General features: G+C 39.2%; 1 protein-coding gene across 6 annotated transcripts in view; it reads left to right on the forward strand.

Moving 5' to 3' along the window:
• TSPAN4 (tetraspanin 4) overlaps positions 1-24,293 on the forward strand; it is a 753,539-nt gene that overhangs the window by 660,178 nt on the left and 69,068 nt on the right. For all 6 annotated transcript variants that reach the window (XM_060769140.2, XM_067462592.1, XM_060769125.2 and 3 more), the window contains 2 exons: positions 3,950-4,141; positions 19,252-19,326. In XM_060769140.2, the coding sequence (XP_060625123.2) occupies positions 3,950-4,141; positions 19,252-19,326 (267 nt within the window). The remainder of the gene's footprint in view (positions 1-3,949; positions 4,142-19,251; positions 19,327-24,293) is intronic.

Genomic DNA, 24,293 nt, shown 5'->3' on the forward strand with positions numbered 1-24,293 from the left:
CCTTTCAAATCTTAACGGGTCAATTTATTCCACTTTGCTGAGTAACATCTGAGAGAATTACAGTCTACAAAATCTAGCATCACTGATTTAAAAATGAATAAACTGAAATATAAAACTGTATATAAGAACATTGTAAACTCTCTACTGGATCAGACCAAAAGTCAATATTATCTTGCATTCTGATTGCATAGTGGTCAAATAGATTTTTTGTGGAATGCCCACAGGTACAACATGGGCACAACACTTCCCTTCTAGCTCAAGTATCCTTAGGAATATCTGTAGATATTGGAGACTACATGTAAGTATAGTGGCTACACACTGGTTTATTGTCCTTGAGCTTGCTTAATCCCCTTTAAAGCTGTTCTGGTTGTTAGCTGTACCAAATTTCTTAGTTGACCTATGTCCTGTATAAAGAAGTACTTCTTTTGTTCTTAATCATCTTCTATTTAGCTTGATGAGTTCTCTGGGTTCTAGTATAATGAGGAACAGACAAGAGCTTACTTTGCTCCAGAGTTTTCATACTATGCTTATTTTTTACACCTCTATCATGTCTTGCCTCCTTACTATCCCCCCCCCCAGCTAAAAAAGCCCAAATGTATCCTTTCATTAAAGATACATTAAGATTTGAAAATCTAAGAGAGAAAATTATTACAACATGTTTTCTTTGCAGAAAAATTCTGTGTGTTTTTGTACAAGCAAACCCAAATTGTGGCTGGATGGGACTGGAGAAATGATTCATTCCTGCATGTGAGGATGACAGAAGAAAAGCTGTATATGCTTGTTGTCCACACCTGCAAGTATGTTTGTCAGAAAACAATTCACTCTGTAATATCAAGGTCTTCATTCATCTTGCCCTGACAGCTGGTGCTTTCCTTGTCAGAGGGGCAGGGAATCTACTCTGTGTTTTACCTCAGGCTTCAAAGAGACTATCAAAAAATCCTACATTTCTTCCCCTACCCCACATAGGTTCAGCACTTTGGAGAAGTACTGTGAGGTTTGGACTAAAACCTAGAGAGGATTTGCCCAATGTAATTCACTCACTGTCATGGAAGCTAACAGCTATCCTCAAGGCAATTCATGGTCATTAAGATTGACTTTGTTCACATGAATATCCTTGGTATTTTATCTAACTATGGGTGAGCCAGAAAATACAGATGAGGGAGTGAGGCTGTGTATCTGTTGTAATTGTGGAGGATGGAGAAGGTGTCAAAAATAATTACTCAGTACCAGCATTCAGACCAGGCTGCATTTTAATTCAAGGTGGGATAAATGTTGCGATCATCAGGGGGCTAGCTGAAGGTGTCATATTTGATAAACAGGGCTTGCTTCACATGTTTCCTGCAAAATCAATACAGGCTTGGTACTTACTTGCTAATATATCATGCCATCCCCAGTCTCTCTCTCTCTCTCTCTCTCTCTCTCTCTCTCTCCCTCTCTCCCTCTCTCTGTCTCTTGCTCGCTCACTTGCTCGTCACTCTTTTGTTTCAGCATGAGTGCCTTCCATCTCTGCGACAATTTGAGGGCCTTTGGAAAACAGTAAAGCTATCAAAAACAGCTATGTTAGTAGTTTTGTTTTTGTTTTATTTGTCACAGCAGCTAGCTCTGAAAACTGTCAAGCATCACCATCTTAACACTCTTCCGTGAAGTATTTGGCACCATAAACAAGGGATGGTGGGGAACTAGGGAGGGTGGGGCACATCATATGAATAACCAAGTACAATTATCCATAAATCACAGGTACATAGATGTCAGGCAGAAAACATTAAAATAGATGACTGGCAGACAATAGTAAAAAGAACTTTTATTTTGGCTGCTGCATATCAGTGTCTGCTTCAAAGTTCAAATTGCTTTCCGCCTTCATAATTCTTCCCTTCTCAAGATGTTTTGCAGCATTGTTCACAGGCAGACCTGTTTAGTTGTATTACAATATAATTAGGAAATGCATACAATCTGTCATGTTTAGGTATGTCATCTATTCAACAGAACACTGTGATGGCCTGTAGTCTGCAGCTGATATTAGTTACTGCTATTTGTTGATTATACCACAGTTCTTTGTTTCTATTGTTTGAAGATAGAGAAAGAGTATTGGGGAATATGTGTATGTTGCCTGTCAATTTATGACAGCCTCGTGGATTTCATAGCTTTTTATTGGGCAAGGAGGACTCAGAGATGGTTTTGCCAGTTCCTTCCTCAGAAATAGACACAGCATTCAATTGTGGTCTTCCATCCAAATATGAACCAGGGCTGATTCTGTTTGGATTCCAAGATCAGACAGGATCTGGTGCCATTAGGATATTTAGGCCCTTATATATTACAATATACAACCTCATTACACAGGCATAAGACAGTTTGACCTCACTTCAGGTTACAGAGCATGCTGAATTCCATCACACGATGTAGATCTACTTCCAACAGGACTCCATGGCTGAAGTGAGATCAAACTCTCGTAAGAGTCAGCATTAGGAACACAGGAGGCTTCCCATATTCCATAGAGAAGAGCAGGGGGAAGCTGAGCAGCAATGTTTCCCCCCATGGGCTGAAATAAGGGGTGATGTGGGGTGTGGGACAACGGGTTCCTCACTCGCTCCACTGGATTCACCATGATCCATGGCAAATCTCCCTCCTATCTCCTGGGTTACTGACCGCGATGTAATGAGATACCTAGTTGCTATGAATCAATTCTATCATTAGTTTTTCCTGATTCATAGAATGTTCTGGGGGCAAAGACTGCTTGTTTGTATAGCAATCACAGCCTTTGGGTTATTAACATTTGCTCTCTGCTTTTACTGTTCAAACTACTAGATAGGGATTATAATGCCTGGAATACTTGCCACCTTGAAACTGTGCACTGGCTTCCATGGTTTTTGTTTGGTTGTGCTACAACTAGCCAGCTACTCCATATGGTCCCTATTATCCCTGGGTTTTCTCAGCTTTTACTCATTTGAGATTGGGAAAGCAAACTCTGGCAGCACTTCCTGTCTTGACACCTTATTTCTGGGATGGGTTATCTACAGTGCAAGGTAAACAGCTACTGTGTACTTTAAACACCAAGTAAGAGCAGTGCAAGCAAGACTTACACAGCCCTTCTTCTCACAGACACAGCTATCATGGAAGATTAGATGGTCAGTGGCTGATATGCTCTCCACTTCAGTGGGAAAGTGAATCAGTTTCAGGTTCAAGCCTGAATTGAGCTTTCTAAGTTCCTCTTATACCTGAAGTAGATTTGGCATCTTAGAGAGTGCCTTTAAAGTTCAGATTTAAATCCAGAAATGATTGAGATCTCCCACCGGCACATGAGCCACCTGCCATCACTAGAGATGGAGGAAATACGCCTGAAGTTTACCAGGAGTGGGGAAATGGGTTATGGCTAATACTGACTCCCCATCATAAATATCTAAACTGCCTAAATTATTTTGTGGATTGCTTTCTGCCCAGATACTTCAGCCAGACTTCATTAGCTCACTCTGCATGTATATCCATCAAGAGAAAAATGTCAGCTTGACCAAAGGCATTCTGCTGAAATCTATGAACATGATTCCCAATCCCAACTGTGCGGCAGGCTCTCTGTGAGGCTGGTCCAAAATTGCTTCAGCTTTTGTTCCTGTGGAGAGGAGATCACAGACATCTGTACTTTTTGCTCCTTCTTCCCCAATGGTGTCTTAAGGGATCAGAGACACCGTCTTACCGCATTTGTGTCAAATGTACTCAGCACAACTGTGCACCACTTCTACGTGGAAAACCTCTGCTGAGTTATGTACATTATGCAATGTTGCTGAACAAAAGTATTAATTATTTTGAGAAATACAGTTTTCTGGAGATTTTCCTGGATATTACAGATTATGATGATGATGATTATGAGGAGGAGGAGGAGGAGGAGGAGGTAGTAGTAATGGAATGGTAGTTTTCTTGGCTGTTTTACTAAATCATCTTATTTCTCTTTTTTTCCTAGCTGGGAGGCTGTGGGATCCTTGGAGTCGGCATATGGCTAGCCGTCACTCAAGGGAACTTTGCCACCCTGTCCTCTTCCTTCCCTTCACTGTCAGCTGCCAACTTGCTGATCATCACGGGGACTTTTGTAATGATCATTGGTTTTGTGGGGTGCATAGGAGCCATCAAAGAAAACAAGTGCCTCCTACTCAGTGTAAGTATAAAGCTATAGTCTACCTATTCTCTACTGGCATCCTGTATTCTGCTCTCTAATTTTTAGTGCATTTTGTATGTTAACATATTTCTAACATTGAAAATATATATATATATATATATATATATATATATATATATATATATATCTGTTGCCACCCCATGCAATTACTGTGAACAGTGTGCTGAAAATGGCTAACTATGTTCATCTGGGGTTGTAAGAGAAGCATAATGTGAAAGAACTAATAATAAATAGCACATAGAACTGGTTGGACATAGAACTGGTTTTCCAGAGTGATTTGAATGTTGATCTAGGACTCTAGAAGACCAAGCTATGAATCCCCGCCTGGCCATAGAGACCTAGTGAGTGATGTTGGGTTACTTATTACACTAGAGCATTGATCCACTTTAAACCCAGTTTCTGTCTCGTGCAGAATTCTGGAGTTTGTAGTTTAGGGAGGGGCCTTTCAACTGCTCAGCCAGACAGGTTCTGTGTCTCACTAAACTACAAACCCCAGAATTCTGCAGGAGGCAGAAACTAGATTTAAAGTGGATCCATATTCTAGTGTGATGAGGCTCTTAGTCCCAGAGGAAGGTAAACTCCCTCTGGACAAATAATGCTTAAAAAACCATTTATGGTAGAGTTGTCTTAGGGTAGAGTTGTCTTTCACATTCACAGGGAAGTCACAGTACCCCTCTATTCCGCCTTGGTTAGACCACACCTATGTATACATATGTGAGAGGAAGTCATAGGGAGGAGGGAGCATGACTGTTTTCTGCTGCCCTAGGACAGCAATCCACTAGGACATGGAACAATGGCTTCAAACTACAAGAAAGGAGATCCCATCTGAACATTAGGAAGAACTTTCTAACTGAGAGCTGTTCATCAGTTGAACTCTCTGCCCTAGAGTGTTGTAGAGGCTCCTTCTTTGGAAGCTTTTAAAGAGAGGCTGGATGGCCATCTGTTGGGGGTGCTTTGAATGCTATTTTCCTACTTCTTGGCAGGGGGTTGGACTGGATGGTTCATGGGGGTCTCTTCCAACTCTATGATTCTAATTTACAGTCCCAACTGGCACTGACATTGGCTTCATGTCAGTGAAAAACAAAAATTAAGCCGATTAATAAAACTTTTGGTATTCTATGGCATTTTGGAGACCGAAGTTCATGAAGGTTGTGAAGTTTGTGCTAGTCAATTTGTAATTTTTAACTGTTTTTGTTGTTGTCAGTATCTTGCCCTGATCCCTCTTCATATAATATTTGAATTAATGAATACCTAAAGTGAAATACTTCATAAACACTTGCTTACCTACACAGTTTGTGCTGGGTCAAAGGGAAATTCAACATCAGTTGGCTGGATCAAAATCAAGTTTATGATAATTTATTGCAGTTGAAATCATAAAGCTACAGTTAGCCATGATTAATTTGTCCCCTTGGTTTGTAGGGGAATAATTTATGATCTGATGTAACCAAGGGTGTTTTTCCCTTAAACATGCTTTCTTTCTAGTCAGAAAGTGTCTCACATTGGAAATGAAAGATTTCAGCAGAATATAGCCTTTCACCAAACAGCTTGAGCTATTTTTCCATGGTGAATTTAAAGGACAAGAGCTATTTTCCAAAGAATATAAAAAAGGAAGCAGGTTTCTGCTAAGGGTCACTCTTCTTTTTATTTATTTGTGTGGTTTATTTGATTGTGCTCATAATTCATTGCAAAAGTACTTTGAGCCTACAAAAAGTAGTTTTTCTAGTAATATATAATAAATAACAACTTTCCCCCTGAGTTGGGGCCACTTCCAGCAGATGGCATGGGAACTGAATGGCTTCCTTTCTGCCCTGGGTGGCTCTCAAGTCCTACTTGTTTGAAATAGCTGTTTAACCATCTCTGCCTCTCTTTAAGAGGCACAGAAAGAAACAGAACTGAATGCTATTTTTCATTCCAGAACAGTCATTCACATTAAATCATTCCAGTCAGCACAATTTAGAGCAGCCTGAAAGCTAAAGATGAGAGGCTGAAGAAAGTTAGCTTTAAGGCAATTTTGTCACCATTGTTTCTTGATGTTCTTGAAGTATGGCACACCTTAAATTGAACCTTGCCATGTCTGAGAGGAAAGCTATCATCTTGTCCTCCCATGCCTGCTATGGCATGCACTGCATTTATATGTGAACAGCATGTGCCTTTTCTTCATTTCACATCAGTGTGGTATATTCCTGCACAGTAAAAATAATTTCACACTATTCCTAGGGGTAGACTTAAACAGATTTCTGAAATCCAACTGTGCAGATTATAATATACGGTATGCGGCTTCAACACAGAATATAAACCTCCTGTTGAAAGGTATAAAAGTTACACAAAGGCAAAGTCTCAAATTCCTGAATGATGGAGAAAGGAAATCAGTTGCCTTGAGAGGTGTAGATTTAGAGCCCAGTTCACTTTAGACCAGCTTGAGATGTTTTGAGTATAACGGACAACTTCATCACTTTCTTTTTGTGTTGTTCACAATCAGCAAGGAGATTCCATGACTTTAAGTGTTTTTTAATAACAAAAAAACCTTCATCATGTTTACCAGTCACACGAATTCGCTCCACTTATCATCTTAGGCTCATCTGTAGCAAGCTGAGAGACAGAAGAAAGAAAAAAGTGTGTTGCTTAGAAGAAGTTCTTTAAAAATGTTCTCTTTCTAATAGTGTCTAGATATAGTGCCTAGGGAAGTCATGCTAGCCCTCTATTCTGCCCTGGTCAGACCACACCTGGAATACTGTGTCCAGTTCAGGGCACTGCAATTTAATGAAGATGTTGACAAGCTGGAATGTGTCCAGAGGAGGGAGACTAAAACAATCAAGGGTCTGGAGAACAAGCCCTGCGAGGAACGACTTAAAGAGCTGGGCATGTTTAGCCTGAAGAAGAGAAGGTGAAAGGACACATGATGGCCATGTATAAATATGTGGGGGAAGTCATAGGGAGGAGGGAGCAAGCTTGTTGCCCTGGAGACAAGAATGTGGAATAATGGCTTCAAACTACAGGAAAGGAGACTCCACCTGAACATTAAGAAGAACTTTCTACCTGTGAGAGTTGTTCAGCAGTGGAACTCTCTGTCCTGGAGTGTGATGGAGGTTCCTTCCTTGGAGGTTTTTAAACAGAGACTGGATGGCCATGTGCTTTGAATGCAATTCTGCTTCTTGGCAGGAGGTTGGACTGGATGACTCACAAGGACTCTTCCAACTCTCTGATTCTAATACCACACTTTATTGAAGAGCTGACATACTAGATTCTACTAATAACAGGAAATTTGTCTAGCAATATGTTAAAAGGTAGAGAAAGATGTTAAATGGTAGATAATTGTCAGTGAATGAATATCTGGCAATAGATATTTTCACCCCAACAAAAACATAGATACTGATCAGCATCATGTTTCAGTCTGCATTGCTTTGACAGCTTGAGGCAGGAGCTGATAAAATGGAGGAAAATCTCTTTGTGTCAGTTTTCTGACATGAAACCTTCTTTGGAGAGGGACTGTGTCTCAGTGGTAGAGCACATGCTTTGTATGCAGATATTTCCCAGTTCGATCTTTGGAATTTCTAGGTATGTCCATGAAACACTCCTAAATGCAACCACAGAGGTCCATTGGTCCTTTGTATTACTTCCTGCTTCCATTTTGAGAAAGAACTACAGAGGAAAACAGAAGTGTTTGGGGTAGTATGATTTTCTGGATTTAGTGTGGGTCCTGTGGGATGTTCTCATGCATTCTAAGGTGTCTAGAGGAATTTTTTTTTGCACAACATTCAGACAAAAAATCACCTAGATATAGATTTTTTTTAAAAAAAAAATGGAAGTAGGAGGCTTTGGTGGGCTGCTGAGAGTTTCTTGGGGGCTTCATGAGGACCAGGGCCGGATTAAGACTTTTAATGATTTTAAGCACTTAAAAGGTTTTGGTGCCCCCTTATATATCTAATTCAAAATATAAAGAATAATAAACAGCGATGTAACATTAATATAATATTTTATTTTTCAAAAAACTTACAATAAAAGAAAAGTTTTCAGATATAAATAAAGTGGAAGTATATAAAAATAAACATTATTGTCCATTTGGAAAGTTTTACATCATATATTCAGATAGTGGGAGGCCATTGTTTGGGAGACAGAGGGATGAGTGATTCCACCCCCCACCCCACCCCTGGCACTTTAACAGTAATTATTTGTCTTTTGGTGGTGTTAATGGAAGTGATGTAAAGGAAACATGGATTGAGATCAGTACAAGAGTCATTGTGGCCTAACACTATGCCAGCACAACTCTGAGGAACTGCAGACTTTTACAAGGAGGCATGGGTTTTATCCAGCCAAACAGAGATGCTTGCAAAGGATTGCTTGCATATGAAGTTCTTCTTACACAGAACCATACTGTTTATGCCATTGATGATTATGAATACAGAATCCCCAGCAGGATTCTGGCTCTAACATCCTTCCTGCCCATTAAAATGTATGCGGAAGTATTTGATTACATTTTGCAAAGGTGGTGGGAACCTGTTAATTGACTTGACAGCCCCAGTCAGATTTTGACACAGAATTTAGGAATCTATACAAATTATTGTTCTATCCAACTCTGTTGTCTACAGTAACTGTTAGTGGATCTCCAGGAATTTCAGATAGTCCCAACCTGTTGTTTTCCAGATGTTTGGGACTTCAATTCCCTGAAACCCCAGCCAGCTTGGCCAATTGTCAGGAATTATGGGAGCTGAAGTCCAAAACACCTGGAGAGCCAAGGATTGGAAATCAGTGAGATTAGCCTTTCCACGTCTTTCTTGAAGATGCCATGTGTCCAACTGAGGACTTTCCTTGCAAAGCATGTGCTCTTATTCTGATCTAGGGCCAATATACAGGATGAAGATTAAATAGAATAAGTAGTGGACTAGTTTCTTTGACTATAGATGGACTTCTTTGTGTCTTCTTATTGCAATGTATGAATTATCCACCCCCACTATTCATCCTCTCTTCCTTTTAGCCAGCAGTTATTTGATGTTCATTTTTCAGAGCTCAGACAAAGCATGAAGCTTTTTACCTGTGTTCCTCTCATTTGTTTTAATTAGTGTACACCGTCACTGTTGAAGGCTCAGACAAAGAGTTGTAAATTAAGATATAAAACTTGAGAGTTCATGGTTGTTGTGTTTTTTTTTATTGCATTTCCTACTGCCTATTTTCCCTGATCGGAATAATATAAAGCACCCTTAGACTTTTAGATTAGGAGAGAAAGAACAGTAGTAATTCTCCTACATGTTGTTAGAAGACAGAACAAGTCAGTTGTTAGCATCTTGTACAATAATTGTTAGGTCTTAAGACAAACTCTCTTACTTCAGAGATGACTACAAAAAGAAATTCTAAGTGCAAAAAAATTCCTAAGTGAATGTTCCCCAGTAACTATCGACCTCATCATACCTTCAGCAGCAGCTCTCGGTGGTGCTCAGGTTCACTGCTGGGAGTCAGGAAATTGCGGCCACATGCCCCGCTTCACTGGGCTCCTCAGGCAGTTTTTCACACAGAGGAAAGTATGGTGTGGGCATGGAGCATGTGGCTTTCCCGATTGAAGTAATGGCAACACAGGAAACCTCACATGTTGCCAAGGTGGCGGCGGTATGCTGGTTCTGCCCTCCTTCATCCATGCAGCCAGCACAACATTGGATGGTATGAGCTGCCTGGCTCTATATTGGCATTCACTGCTGAATCTAACCCCATATGATGAGGTGGTATGTCTAGTTGCTGAAATATCTAGTCACCACTGTCTTGACAGTTTCATAGAGGAGCCCACCTGGTTCCAAGAAAAAAAAAACCCTGTTTGAAGTAAAACCAGATTTAGAAATAATTTGCCTGTTTGCATAAGCTAACAGAAGTTCCCAGTGATCAAAGTGGACCATAGAGTTGTGCTGGAGAACCTGGAGATTCCTCAGAGAACATATTAATCAAATCCCTGAATAATCAACTCAGCAAAAGTTAAACCCACAAATGTGAAGGGGTGACTGTAATGTGATTCATGTGAAGGGTTGTGTATTCATGAATAAAAGTCAAGTGTGGTATCTCAGATGACTTCAGTGTGAATGGTCAACACCTATATTTTTGGTATTTCTATGAAAATAAAATTTTAGAATGCTGTGCTGCTGAGAATTCCCAAAGCACCCATTAAAATGTGAGAAATATGGTAGCTGTCTCTTGCTTAGCATCTGGCCAACTAAATCCTCTTATAGCATTCTTTAGGTTTTTATTCTGGTGCAAGGATGCTTATCTTTTAAACATTTGGTGAAACTTTAAAGCATATGTTCCACAAAAGTCTGAATTTTTGCTGCATTGGATTCCAAGAATGAAGATTTTTAGGGGCTTTTCATTAGCCATTTTGACAAATCCCAATCCAAAATGTTTGAGACATTAGGCAAATGTTGTGTTTTTATCTGCCTTCAAGTCATTTCTGATGTACAGCAATCCTAAGGCAAACGTATCATGGAGTTGTTGTGTTTTTTTTCATGAATAGGGCCCTTGGCCAGACTTGTTTAGAGGGGAGATGCCCTTGCCTTCCTGTGAGTCTGAGAGTGTGTGACATACCCAAGATCATCCAGTAAGCTTTCATGGCTGAGTGAGGATTTGAATCCTAGTCTCCAGAGTTATAGTCCAGTGCTTAAACCACCATACCATACTGTGTCTCATAGCAAATGTACTCTTGGTTATATGGATCCAGTTTAGCAGCTAGGTTCACTTCGAAGCAGAATCACTACCAGTTACCGTAGACAACATCTTATATCTTTGAGCTTCATGCTTTATCATATTCACCCAGCTATTATGTACATCTAGCTCTGCATCTAGCCTTTCCATCCTGGTAGGTGGGAGTAGTATTAGTGGGTGATTTCATTAGTCCAGAGACAAGTGCTCACTTTCTAAAAATTATTGTCCTAGTATTTTATGTTCATGGTTAGCTAGAAAAAAACTATGTTGAGCATGTGCTCAGAGTGTGACACAGATCTGTGGCTTTGGTATTTTATGACATTTTATTGATGAGTAGTTGTTTTCTTTCAAAAGTCATAAAACACGGAAAATGCCATAAAATGCCAATTAAATTTGCTGTCTGACAAACTGTCCACAGGACTATTCCCCACTCTGAGGTTGCTAAACTAATAATATGAAATGGTTCATGCTCAAGGCTCAAGTGAAAAAGGTGTGGATTTACTCGTGAAAAATCACAGACTTTATATATGAGCTTCTTACTTTTGGGAAACTTGAATTTACATTTGCAAACCAGTAATGAGTGATATAAACTTTACCCTGCAACATCTTATCCAGTGTACAGACTTTCAAAGCCCCATTACACATTCCTAACCAGCACACATCCCTTAAGGCACTTGTTTGCAGCCCCCTGTTGTTTTCTAATCTTCGATCACCAGCTATGCTGCACATACTCTTTGGCAGGTTCACAAATACTCCTTGTTGTTCTGTCAACAAAGCATGTATTGCTCCCGCTGAACAACTGTGGTGTTAGACTCACACTCAATACACATGTGGCAAACCTGCCTGGAATTTGCTGCTTTGTGCTCTGTGCCAGCATAACTGCTCCAGTGTAGACAAGTTTGGCAGGAGTGAACCTAGTACTGCAAGGGAAGAAAGGCAAATTGATTGGTCAGAGCTGGCAGATTTTGTCTTTCTTCAGCACTGTTGTGCATCCTGGGGAAAAGTGTAATAGCAAGCACAGTACTCCAATAGTCTTCTGGCCATAACTGGTCTAGACCATTATCACAAGTAAATGCTTCCATCGTCATCATAATCATAAAAGGCATCTTTTGCCTTTGCATCTAACTTTCCATGTGCAGAATAATCTGCAAGACGCAAGTTTAGTTGGTTTGGATTCTTATTTTACTTTAAATGTTTACAATTTAGTTTTCATTTTTAATTTTGGGTCTTTTTAAAGTCTTTTTGTGTATGGGCAAAAAATAAAACTTTGACACCCCCCCCCCCCCCCCGGGGTGAGAAAAGTGGTATAGAAAGGAAGTAAATAAATAAACTTTCTACAGCTGGCTCTCTGGTGGTTCTAAGCTCCAAACCACAGCTGCCAACTATTCAGGGTCTCTTATTTATTAAACTGTGTGGTAGAAGTAAAATGCTGCTACTCACAGGTAGTCACTCTGCATGGGTGACAATGGCCTCCACCTGCCTGCCTATGCAGTAAAATACACATTTGAAAGGGTGGCCAATTTCTCTTTCCTTTATTTAGGCATCAGCATAAAGTCACAAAAACTCCTCAGCTCGCTCTCATATTCAAATAATGTCTGGGGTTACGCTGGAATTACAGTACGATCTCCATATCTATGGAGGTAGTATCTGTAATTTGTTTATCCACATCCAACAAAATATGTACTCTCTAGACATTTTTGAAGTCCTCCAACATGACTCTATGGCATTCACAAGACAAAAGTCCTTTTTTCTATATGGTTTGCTTTATCCATGGTTTTGCAGAGCCACATGAAGTATGGGAATTTACCCTCTACAGATAGCGTGGCTGTACTGTACTACTTCTCAGCTTAAGCCTTAGATCAAAGTGCTTCATCTTGACATCACCCTTTTCTTTCCTGGTGTGCTGTGATAAGCCAAGGTCATCCAATAGGTTTCCATGGCAAGCAGAGTTTTGTATCCTCTTCTCCAGAGTCATAGTCCAATGCTCAAACTGCTGCATCAGCCAGTTCTGCAGAACTAAGCTATTACCACAATGAAATGAAATGAATATTTCTAGTTGGGAGGAAAGGTGGAGACTATAAGGGAAAGTTCTCCTGTAGTTCAATGGTACTGGAAGTAGTATGGTAATGGAAGTAGTATGTTACTGAATGAACTACAGACAACCCCCAAGTTACAAACAAGATAGGTTCCGTAGTCTTGTTCTTAAATTGAATTTGTTTGTAAGTCAGAACAGGTACTTTTTATAGTGTAAGTCCAACCATATATATGTGCATGTGCACATGACCACATTTAGCTTTGGATAGCAAAGGGAAGGGTTAACACCCTTGTGGAATTTGTTTCGCGGTCTGTGCCCCTGTTCAGAAGATTTCACTGCACTTTGTCTATGATTTTGAAAAAATTGACTTGTTATGGAAACAAGGATTGGTGATAAAGCTTCAGCTGAGACACCTTTTCCCCGTGATAACTTTTCAGGAGTAATTCCCCTTTTTGAGGGGTAGATTTTCTCACTTCCTGTTATCTCACCCCTGTTCTTAACTGTGAATCATTTGTGCTTCAGATGTTTGTAACTCGGGGACTGTCTGTGCTATCTTCTTCTCTCCTTGCTCCCCTTGAATCTAGCACAGGGGTCTTTTAAAAATCACAGCAGCAGAGTCATTCTTACAATATAGGGATTCCCTCAGCAGCCTTCTCCAGATATCATCTCTTCTCCCAGAAACTTTTGTGATGACATATTTCTCCCTGCAAAGTAGATTAATCTTCTTTATGATGTTCTGTACGAATGCTTTGCATTGGGATTGTGTTGCCTCAAGGCATAAATCTTTGTTATATCAGCAGCTTGCAATCTCCCAGAACCACACCAAAGTTCATTTTTGTCCTTCCCCTTATTTATCATTTCAGTTGGGAAGGAAGTAATAAGACATTTTTGGGATCTATGCCTTGAGCTTGCATAGTTTTCATTGACCTTGGGTCAAAGCTGGTTAGTAACCTGCATATCACAGATGTTGGGACTCTGGTAGTATATGTCGGAGCATAACAATGGCAACACTGTTGTCTTAGAGTGGATGACAGTATAAGTGCTGGTGTTTGTGGGTTCAATTGTGTTATCCAGTAAAAATGAAGCTGGCGTACACTAACCAGGCTCATACTGACTCAGATCATTGATTTGTTTAAGCCTCAAGCAAGTTTTATTGTCTCTTTTTTAGTGATTTGGTAATGATTTTAAATACGGTATACAGGCCAGAATTTTGTAAACAAGTTATGCATGTGGGGCCAAAAAATCAGTATTGTACAACAGAAGTATTCAACTAATAGAGAGGCATAGTTACAATGGCACCTAGTCATTGGCATGTAATGTTGCTCTTCTGTATGGGGATTACCACTATGTAGGATTTAAATAGTGTGTCTCTATCTGTGAATAGTTATGTTACACTGAGGTGATGTTGGATTGCAGACACAGATTTTTTTTACAATTGAATTTTTAAAATGCTTTTGTATGTTTTTATAGATATCTTTGTAAACCGATATACATATTTTGTATATAACTGGTATTTTGTAAAGTGGCTGGGTCATTGTACTGCATAAACAATTTTATTTTGTCCAATTAATGGACTTTGACAAACTAATAAAATGTCTGCATATCTTTTTATTTTATCTATAGTTGTTTTAATATTTCAAAGCCTTCTTGAGTGTTAGGAAATAGTAGGAAGGGGAAAATATATCATCATAATTCCCATTGTTAGTCCCAATAAGATTATAGTCTGTAGTCACACATATGACAAAAATGTCATCTCTATGAATTTCTATGTCCTTTAGTGTGACTCTATGGCCAACTCCCTCCAATCATGCTATGTATTCCCCTCAAACACACGTTTACAGTATCCTAGAATTTGGTTGCAAGAAAATGATAATTCTCCCCAGTGAGCAAATACTAACACTCTGTTGTGCTTTTCTCCCACTCTTCTTGATTCATAGCAAATGTGAATTGGCCCTCCTGATCTCAGTAACTCTGTAGAAAAGCAGAATACTTTGGAAATTAGAATCACATTTCCTTTCTCACTTTTGATTGACCTATTTTCCGTAAGCTTTACAAAAAAGCTGGTGGTTATACATACATTTGCATGCTCCCCCCCCCCCTCCCCGGCACCCTTCCCCTCCTCTTTTTTGACAGAGTAGCAAGGGAAAACAAGAGCAGTGCTATTTTAACTGCTGCTTAGTTGTCTAAAACTGTATTGAGGTTCGTCATCAAGTGTTATTTTTGTGACAGCAAAATTGGTTTGCTTAGCAAAAGAATCTCCCTAGAGAGCAAGCAAAAAAGACGAGGGAAGCAACAAAAGACCCGAGAGCGCTCTCCATTGAACGAGGTTGGGAGGTGGGCACAGGATGAGAAGGAGTCAGCAAGAGCCTGATATTAAATTGCTTTGGATTTTTTAAAGTAAATTGCTAAATTAAGAATTTCATTATGCCACCTTTATGTGTAACCTCCCTTACTGCTAAATGAAGCAGAAAAATCCTTCCCATTTTATTACACATATACCTTTTGAATAGCTTAAAAGGATTGAATGAAAAAGAAAAAATCCAAGGCCACTTCCTTAGCTATTTGCTGCTCACTTTTTTCCAGCAAAGTCAGCTTTCCTACACATTAAATTATCAGCATAATCTTAGCAAAAAAAATAAAGGATACCTTTTACGGACCAAAAACAACATGCAGTAGGTAAGATGTGGCCATGTGCTCCACTGATTAGAACTTGGAAAGCCTGGCTTCAAATCCCATATTCAGGTGTTCACAGAATGTTGGAAGTCAGTTGCTGCCTCATAACTTGACCTACCCCACATGGTCATTTTAAGGATGAAAGAAAGATTGCATATCCAGGATGATGCCCAGAATAGCATTCAGGGAAAGGGTTTTTCAAACTCATATATTGTTGAAGGCTTTCATGGCTGGAATCACTGGGTTGTTGTAGATTTTTCGGGTTGTATGACCATGTTCTAAAAATATTCTCTCCTGACGTTTTGCCTGCATCTGTGGCAAACATCCTCATAGGTTGTGAGGTTTGTTGGAAACTGGAAAATTGGGTTTATATATCAGGGGAACTCCAGCCAGGAAACAATCAGGAACACCTGGTCACCTTTCAACAAGGAAATTTCCCAGGCGGTAACAAACCACACTTAAAAACTGTCAGGCCATCAAATGCTAATCAAGGTGGCCAACTGAAACATTCACACCTAGCTCCAACAGAGAAGAGTCCTTTCTCCCACCCTGGACCTTCCACAGATATATAAAGCCCATTTTCCAGTTTCCAACAAACCTCACAACCTCTGAGAATGCTTGCCACAGACACAGGCGAAACATCCGGAGAGAATGCTTCTAGAACATGAACATACAACCTGAGAAACCTGCAACAACCCTGTAATCATATAATTTTTTGGAGAATTTCAAATTTTGGTATTCCAGATAAGGGATGCTCAACCTGTATTGAACAATGCCCTCCTATACCATTTGGAACAAACTGAGATGCTATGCATTGGTGTTTCTGAGTTCTGACTCGAAAAATCCCGGTTTATTTACTCAGTGATATGATGCTCCAGCCCTTAGAGAAGGAGTTCTCAAACTGTTCTCTGCGGAGCTCTTGAGGGTCCATGAGTGATAGTGAGGAGCTTCACAGCGCCATGCTGCTTCCCACTTCCTCCTCTTTCTTCCTCTCGAGAAATGCAGGGAAATTAAAGTTTTGAGCTACTGGAAATAGCAGCAGCAGTGTCCTCCTGGAGCACAGATTGTTTCTCCTCTGCCTCCCTCACTGCCCAGACCCTTTTCCTTGCCGCCCAGACCCTCTGCCCTGCTTTCCTTGTTTCCAAAACCCTATTTCCTTCCCACTGCGCCCCCAGGGGTACTTTGGTTGTTTTTTTCCTGCATGGCAGAAGAGGGTTCGGCTGGATGGCCCCAGTAATCTTCCACTGAAATACTGTTAAGTTTTTGTTGTTCTTCATTTGAAATATTTCATTGTTCTTTCTTTCTTTCCATTTTTTGGCACTGTGTGAATTAGTTTATTCAAACACTCTCCATCCATCTGCTACTGGCCAGGCCCATGCCTGATATATATACATTATCTATAATATAATATATAAACATTTCTTGAGGCTCATGAAAAACTTTTGCTTCAAAAAGGGCTCCACAGCTGAAAAAGTTTGAGAACACCGATCTTAGAGGAAGGAATTGTGATTGTCTTGCAGCCGCACTGCCTACAGGTTTTTTTGAACAGCAGCTTAGATTCAGGATTGGAAGAGAAGCAGCAACAGAAAGGATTCTGCATTGTTCTAAGTGGTTGGGGGATCCTCATTCAAGACAGCCTTGTTCTTCCGCCATTTAAAAATCAAACAGGAAAAAACAACCCTAGCCATCTCCTGTATTTAGGTCAGCTTCATAAATAATAAAGAGTCCTTGTTATTGAACAATTGAAGTAATATTTCTGGAGATTGTCCCATCCTCCTCCAAAAGTAATTCCCTTACCTCAACCTTACTCAGAAATGTAACAAATAATTGATACTGGTGTTTCTTTTAATACATTCTCTCCAAACTCTGGAGAGAAAGTATTTCGTGTATGAAATAAAAATAAAATTTGCAGTATCATAGAGCCAGTGTAGCATAGTAGTTTGAGCATTAGACGACCACTCTGGAGACCATGGTTGAAATTCCCACTCAGCCATAAAACCCATTGGGTGACCTTGGGCAACTCTCTCACTATTAGTCTCAGAAAACCCAGTGATAGGGTTGCCATTAGTCAGAAATGACTTGAAGGTACTCAGTTATCCTCATACAATTCTGCAATGCAACCATGCCCAGAATACTCAGGCCTGCACAACCTGTGACCCACCAGGTGTTTGTATCGCCAACTATCAGAAGTCCTAACCAACTCATCCAATGGTCAGGAATTCTGAGAGCTGAAGTCCAGAACACCAGGAAAGCATTGTGCAGGTCTGTTGTATATAGCTCTGATCACCTCTATTCACAGAATACAGTCTACTGGTAGAAAAGGTGGAAAAAAGAACAAATGATCAGGGGGTAAAATGATCCTGGAGGAGAACAATTCTTATAGGAAAAAAGATTACAGGATTTTAGGCTTTTTAGCTTCTCAGCAAAGGAAGACACACAATACATACCATTGAGAAAATGGATCAGAGAACTGTTTCAAACTTCTCCTATAATTTTAGAATGCAGGATTAACAAATGAGCTTTGGTGGTGGGAGAGTTAAGACATATCAAAGAAAGTATAATGCATAGTTCAGCTATGATGTTTGTTGCTGAAAGTCGTATTGATATCAACCAGATTGGGTGGCTTTCAAAGGGGTCAAATTTTGGGAAGATAAGACCTCGAATTAGCTACTAGTCATGGTAACCTGCATATCATTTCTAGTATCAAAACCTTTCTCATAGGCATCTGCTGTAAAAATAGAATACTGGAACAGAAAGTTATTTGGTATCATCCAGCATTGCTTATCTGAATATTCTAGATGTATCTTAGCTATTGTAGGTAAAAGTAATTTCCACATTTGGTGCTTTGGTTCTCTTCCTGAATTCTTTGGCCTCTTTCCAGGTGTACATTCCCTAAGTTGGAGTCATGATAAATATTGTTTGTACCATGAAGACTTTTGTGTGTTTCCTCCTAAGGTCAATTGCACTACAGCTCCTCCCCAAGTGATGAACAAAATAGGTTCTGTAGGTTTGTTCTCAAGTTGGAACAGGTTCATTTTTAAGTGTAAGTTCATAGATAGATAGATAGATAGATAGAGAGAGAGAGAGAGAGAGAGAGAGAGAAATAGAAGCTTTGGATAGAATAGGGAAGGAATATCACGCCCGTGCTGTTTGCTTTGCTGCGTGTGCCCCTGTTAAGAAAATTTCACCTCACTTTCTATCTTTGTCTATTTTGAAAAAAATGGCTTTTTGTGGAAACAAGGATTGGTGATAAAGCTTTAGTTTCCCCATGATAACTCTTTCAAGAGTGAATGTTGCTTCCTAGGGGTAGATTTCTCTCACTTCCTGTTGTCTCACCCCCGTTTGTAGCAGTGAGTTGTTTGTACATTGAATGTTTGTAACTCAGGGACTGCCTGTATATTGTATCAAATTACATGTGGGGCTCCTTATTACATACTCATTCAGAAACATTTCCTTTGCATAGAAAATCAAATCTAATAGTATGGGTTCTAGCTTTGTAATTTCCCCGTTATTTTATGATATGTGTGGAATTTTCTTGTATGAAGGAAAATCAATTCACGTGAGCCTCCATCTACATGGGAAGTGATATCATCAATGCAAAGGTATACTTCCTAGTAGAAGAGCCAACCGTTGTGCAACATTGGGAAGATGAAACAGACTTTTGATGATTCTGGGCTTTTCTCTCCCGTCCCTCTTCTCTTGACAGTTTTTTATCATGCTGTTAATTATATTTGTGCTGGAGCTCACCGTGGTGATTCTCTTCTTCGTCTACACCGACAAGGTATGTCAAAAGACCCCTCCTTTTTCTCTCCTTTAGCAAATCAGTATGCTCCTTCTCTCTTAAATAAATCAGGAAATCTTTGTCTTGGCATGCATATCATGTTTTCTCAAGATACCCCCTTTCAGGTAAAGTGCACTCAGAATACATAACTACTTTTCTACATGGGTTCTCTGTTTGTGTTTGTCTCTACTTCTTTTGTGATCCAAGGTCAGATATATTAGCAACACAATTACTATTTAAATAACAATGAAAGCTAATCAGGAAAGGCTGATGAAAGCTCATGCTCTAAAAGGCAGATAATAATCACATTAAGATGTCCATTAGTAAGGGCATATATTTTTCCATCTAAACTCCAAAGTGGACAATGCAGACATTCAATCAGAAATATGAAACTGGAGATTGTTGATATATACTCTAGTCAGGCTGACAATGGCTAACATCTGATATTATTGCTATTGATATTCCCCCAACAAGTCGGCTTTGAGGACACAACCAACAATAGGTGCTTTCACTCTCTGCTTTTCCCCCTACAGCCCTATCTAGATAGCAGAAACAGTATTTAGACAGAGCTGCCTAAGTAGCTCTTTGTCACAACATTTTTTAAAATCTTGTATCCTTTAATAAAGGAACATTATTAGATTGTTTCTTCCCTTTCCCTTTTAAGTCCAACAAATAGACAAAAATATGTGCCCTTTTTGTCAAGACTTGAGCTCCTGTCTTCCGTGTTGCCTCCCTTATTTTTATTACTGATTTATTGATGTCTTTATTATTAATATTATTGGGGGGGGGTGCATGTGTGTGTGCGAACAAATAATAATCAGGCTAAATAAAAGGTGAGTCACTTGAACCAGCAGGAGCACCTTGCCCATATTCTGTCTCACTAACTTGTCTCATGTTGTAAGGAGATAACAATGCTTGTATTTCATTCATAGCTAGACAGACAGATAAACAGACCAACTCTTATTCTCAAGTAGCTCCTGGTGGTGTTTTTGTTTCATATCTTAACCAGTGAGATAGTTTAAGCTAAATAGCAATTATTTACCCAAGATTTTACCCATCCACACCGAGTAATGTACATACTATACAATGCTGATTCTTTAATTATTTCAATTTGTTAAATTGGCAAAGCTTTTACTGCCTTGGTATATGTTAGAATGAAGCATGGTTTAAAACTTATATCTATGGCAAAACATGAAGCTTATGCCAAAATGATCTAACAGAGGTAAGTTATATAAATGCAGTGTTGCCATGAAAAATGATTTACATTTTCAGTGACCATTTTAAATTACTCATATGCTGTACTTGGTTATGAATGAATTGTAACCCCACATGAGAGATGCTTATGCATAATAGAAGGCAGATTAATGAAAAGATATGAACAGTGTACAATATTGGGGTTTTTTTTAAAAAAAAAGAAACCCTCTAGCACCACACTTGCTATGCTTAGAAAGACAAAAGGATGAGGACTGTTGTAATGTTTTTATCTGAATCAGAGTTGGTGGGGAGTAATGCAGTGAGAATAAAGCATGAAGCCACATTGCTTCACCCTGACCTCTGCAGAAGAGTATGGATCAGTAGAAGATTGGGTGGCATTACAAGCATCATTTAAATTAATCACAAAGTCATATCATAGAATCATAGAACTGGAAGAGACCACGGGCCATCTAGTCCAACCCCCTGCCCTGCAGGAACATCCAAGCACTCTTGACAGATGGCTATCATTTGTTTTTCCAAATTTTGAAAAAAGAAATATTAAGAGAAGTATATTTTTGAGTGAACTGGATCAGGGAAGCAGTATCTTTTACAGTGGTCTTGTATGTTCTCTCTTCCTTGAAATCCATTAGCCAGAAGTTATAGGAAACAGGCCAGGGACTTCATACTACAAACCCTCGTATTTTATTCTCAGTGAACTCCTGCCTACTGAACATATATACAGATTTTTGTATATCTCCAGCAGGAAAAAAAAGGAAGCTCTCGTGATTAGGTTTCTTATGTGAAGTCTTTTATATAAAATAGAGAAATGATTATGGCTTTTTCTTTGGCATTTTGGAAAGATAAACAGAGCATTTGCCCTTCCCCCAACCCTCCCTTATCCTCAATAAAATGAATGTGATAATTTAGTCTACATGAAAAGAGAATTGACATATTGCCAATTGACATTTCTCAGGTGGAAAAAATTGTAAAGGTTTGCCTCCATATAGATGGTGATAATTTCTAATGTTCAAAACAAAGCAAGAAAACAGACTTCTTCCCAAACTTTGGTAACACACATGGGCCTTGTACACTGTAGGCACACGGAGTACAAAAATAAAAATATCTCACCAGTAAGAAAAGTGAGCATTGTTGAGTAACAGATATATCATCTATGGTTGATTTGGCTTCTTCCCTCCCCTTCATGGGGACCTTATTTTAAGACACTCATACATTTATTACAAAGTAGGTCATTTCTATGTGAATTACTATGATGCTTCAGCACTAGCAAGTAACAAGAATAAAACATGGGGTTTGGGAAACTTACAGCATCCAGAATACTCCAGACAACAACAACAACAACAACAACAATAATCATCATCATCATCTTTATTTTTAACCCGCCACCATCTCTCCAAAGGGGACTCGGGGCGGCTGACATGAGGCCAAGCCCAAAATAATACAACATAATTAGATACAAAATAGCAAAGAAAAACATCATAACAAAATATATAAAATAACAAATAAAATAAAATAGACAATATAAAATGGCATAATAAAATCAAACACAAAGGGTGGGACAGATGTGTGAGATAAAATGTTAAAAGGTTAAGACTCTGGGTGAGATAGGAATGAAAAGTGCATTTATGAGAGAGGAGTCTGAGAAAGAGGAGCAGTGGAGTTTGGCCTTTATAGGGGACAGGGGAAGGACAACTGTAGGTGGAAACAAATGAGTTGAGTGGTCACTCTCCGAAGGCACATCAGAAGAGCCAAGTTTTTAGATCTTTCTTGAAAGCAGCTAGGGTAGGGGCTTGCCTGATCTCCCCAGGGAGTGAGTTACAAAAATGGGGGGGGGGGGACAGAGCAGAGAAGGCCCTCTCTCTTGTTCCCAAAAGTCAAGCCTGTGATAGAGGAAGGGGTGAAAAAAGGGCCTCTCCAGAGAATCGAAGAGATCATGCAGATTTGTGGTAGGAGACAGGGTGGATTACCTATATTAGTCAAGTCAGCCTAGGAAATGTTTTCAGAAAATAGATTTTTCATGTATTGGTATGTTCTTTAGACCTGACTTTTTAACTTTACAAGAATAGCATGTCATGCCAAGAAGTATGAAAAACTCTGATTGATCCTTCTAAAAATTCCCACTTTATTCCATTTGTATTAGTTTCTTTTCATTTGTATTTGAATTTAGATAATTTTCTGGAGTTATTTTAATTTTTCCTGAAATAAAGTGATAGCTATTTCACTGAAAAAGATCAATGTTCTAACTTGTCAGATATTGTCAATTGTAGCAGCCCTTCTGGGTCACAGATTGGTCTCTTTTCCTTGAAATCAATTAGCCAGAAATCCTAGGAATCAGGCCAGGGACTTTATACTACAGCTCTCCATGCCGCCTTTGATCTAATGAGTTTTTCTAAATTTAAATAATTGTCGATGCCAGCACATTTGGGAGGTATATGTCACAACAATGTATGTGTCACCAGTTGGGCCAAGCAAATGTTTATGTTATGGTCCATCAGTTTCTTGAAATCTTGAATTTTGAGTTTTTGACACTTATGAATAATTCTAACCCCAAGGAATACTCAATAAAATAATTTAAAATCATAACAACAGTCCTTCTCCTTAAAGCAAGAGTCACCTTTGACTTTCCAGATATTATTGGATTGCTACTCTGAGCCCTATGTAGCATTGGTACCAATTGTTGGTAGCTGTAGTCTGACAACATCTGAAACTATGTAATACTCCATCAGTACTACATAATTTTGCTTGCTGTCATTGCTATATTCTACTTTTCACTTTTATAAAGTTCTTCTCCACCCAGTGTTCTTCTTCATTGTCTTCCTTCTCATGCCCTCTGATCTGCAGAAATTAGAATATGATAGTCTTCTCTTGCCTCGTTGTCTCCTTTTCCTGGACTTCTTCATTACAAGCCCCTACATCTGTTTTCACGCAACTCTCCTTTGAATGGCTTTATTTTCCCTGATGCCTGATTATCTGATCTATTATAGAGTGTAACTCATTTGGGTAAAGATCCCCTCATATCTGTGTTTTTTTACAGCACAAGAAGGTACAAACATTGTATTCTAATTCTTGTTTTTTTTTTCCAAGCTGAATTGCAAATGTGCAATTCGCAGTTGACTCTCATTCACTTTACATAATTTTCCTTCACAACTTCATTTGCTCCTCATGATGTGAATGCCTAAATATGCCTAACTGAAATAAGGCATGTCTTTCCCCTTCCATTTCATCAATGTCCTTTGTTTATTCTCTTCCACACAATCTTTTTCCTCTATTGTCTGTCCTCTTCCAATTGCAGATTGTCAACCCTTGGATTGCAACTCCCAGATTCCTTACCCACAGTCATATTGTCTGAGACTTTTTAGAATTCAAGCCCAACCAGAACTGGGAACATAAGGTTATCAGCCACTGATATAGATCATATATTTGGTGAGGTGTTCTGAAATACTGCATATGAAAAACGTCTTCTCAGAAATAACTTTCCAAAGAGAGACAGCATGGTGTTCACTCCAGGGTTGAGTGAACCCTGGAGACCAGATTTTAATCTCCCACATGACCATGGAAACCTACTGGGTGACCTTGGGCAAGTTACACACTTGCAGTGCTAGAAAATCCTATTATGGAATGCCTTGGTGTAGCCATAAGTCAGAAACTACAAGGGCACACAACAACAACTACAACTGCTACTACTACTCTGAAAATTCATACTCTGAATACCATTTTTTTCTGCTGTTATAAGGAAGATAAAAGAAAAAGATTAA

Source organism: Anolis sagrei, chromosome 1, assembly GCF_037176765.1.
Source record: "Anolis sagrei isolate rAnoSag1 chromosome 1, rAnoSag1.mat, whole genome shotgun sequence".
Taxonomy (NCBI): Eukaryota; Metazoa; Chordata; class Lepidosauria; order Squamata; family Dactyloidae; genus Anolis; species Anolis sagrei.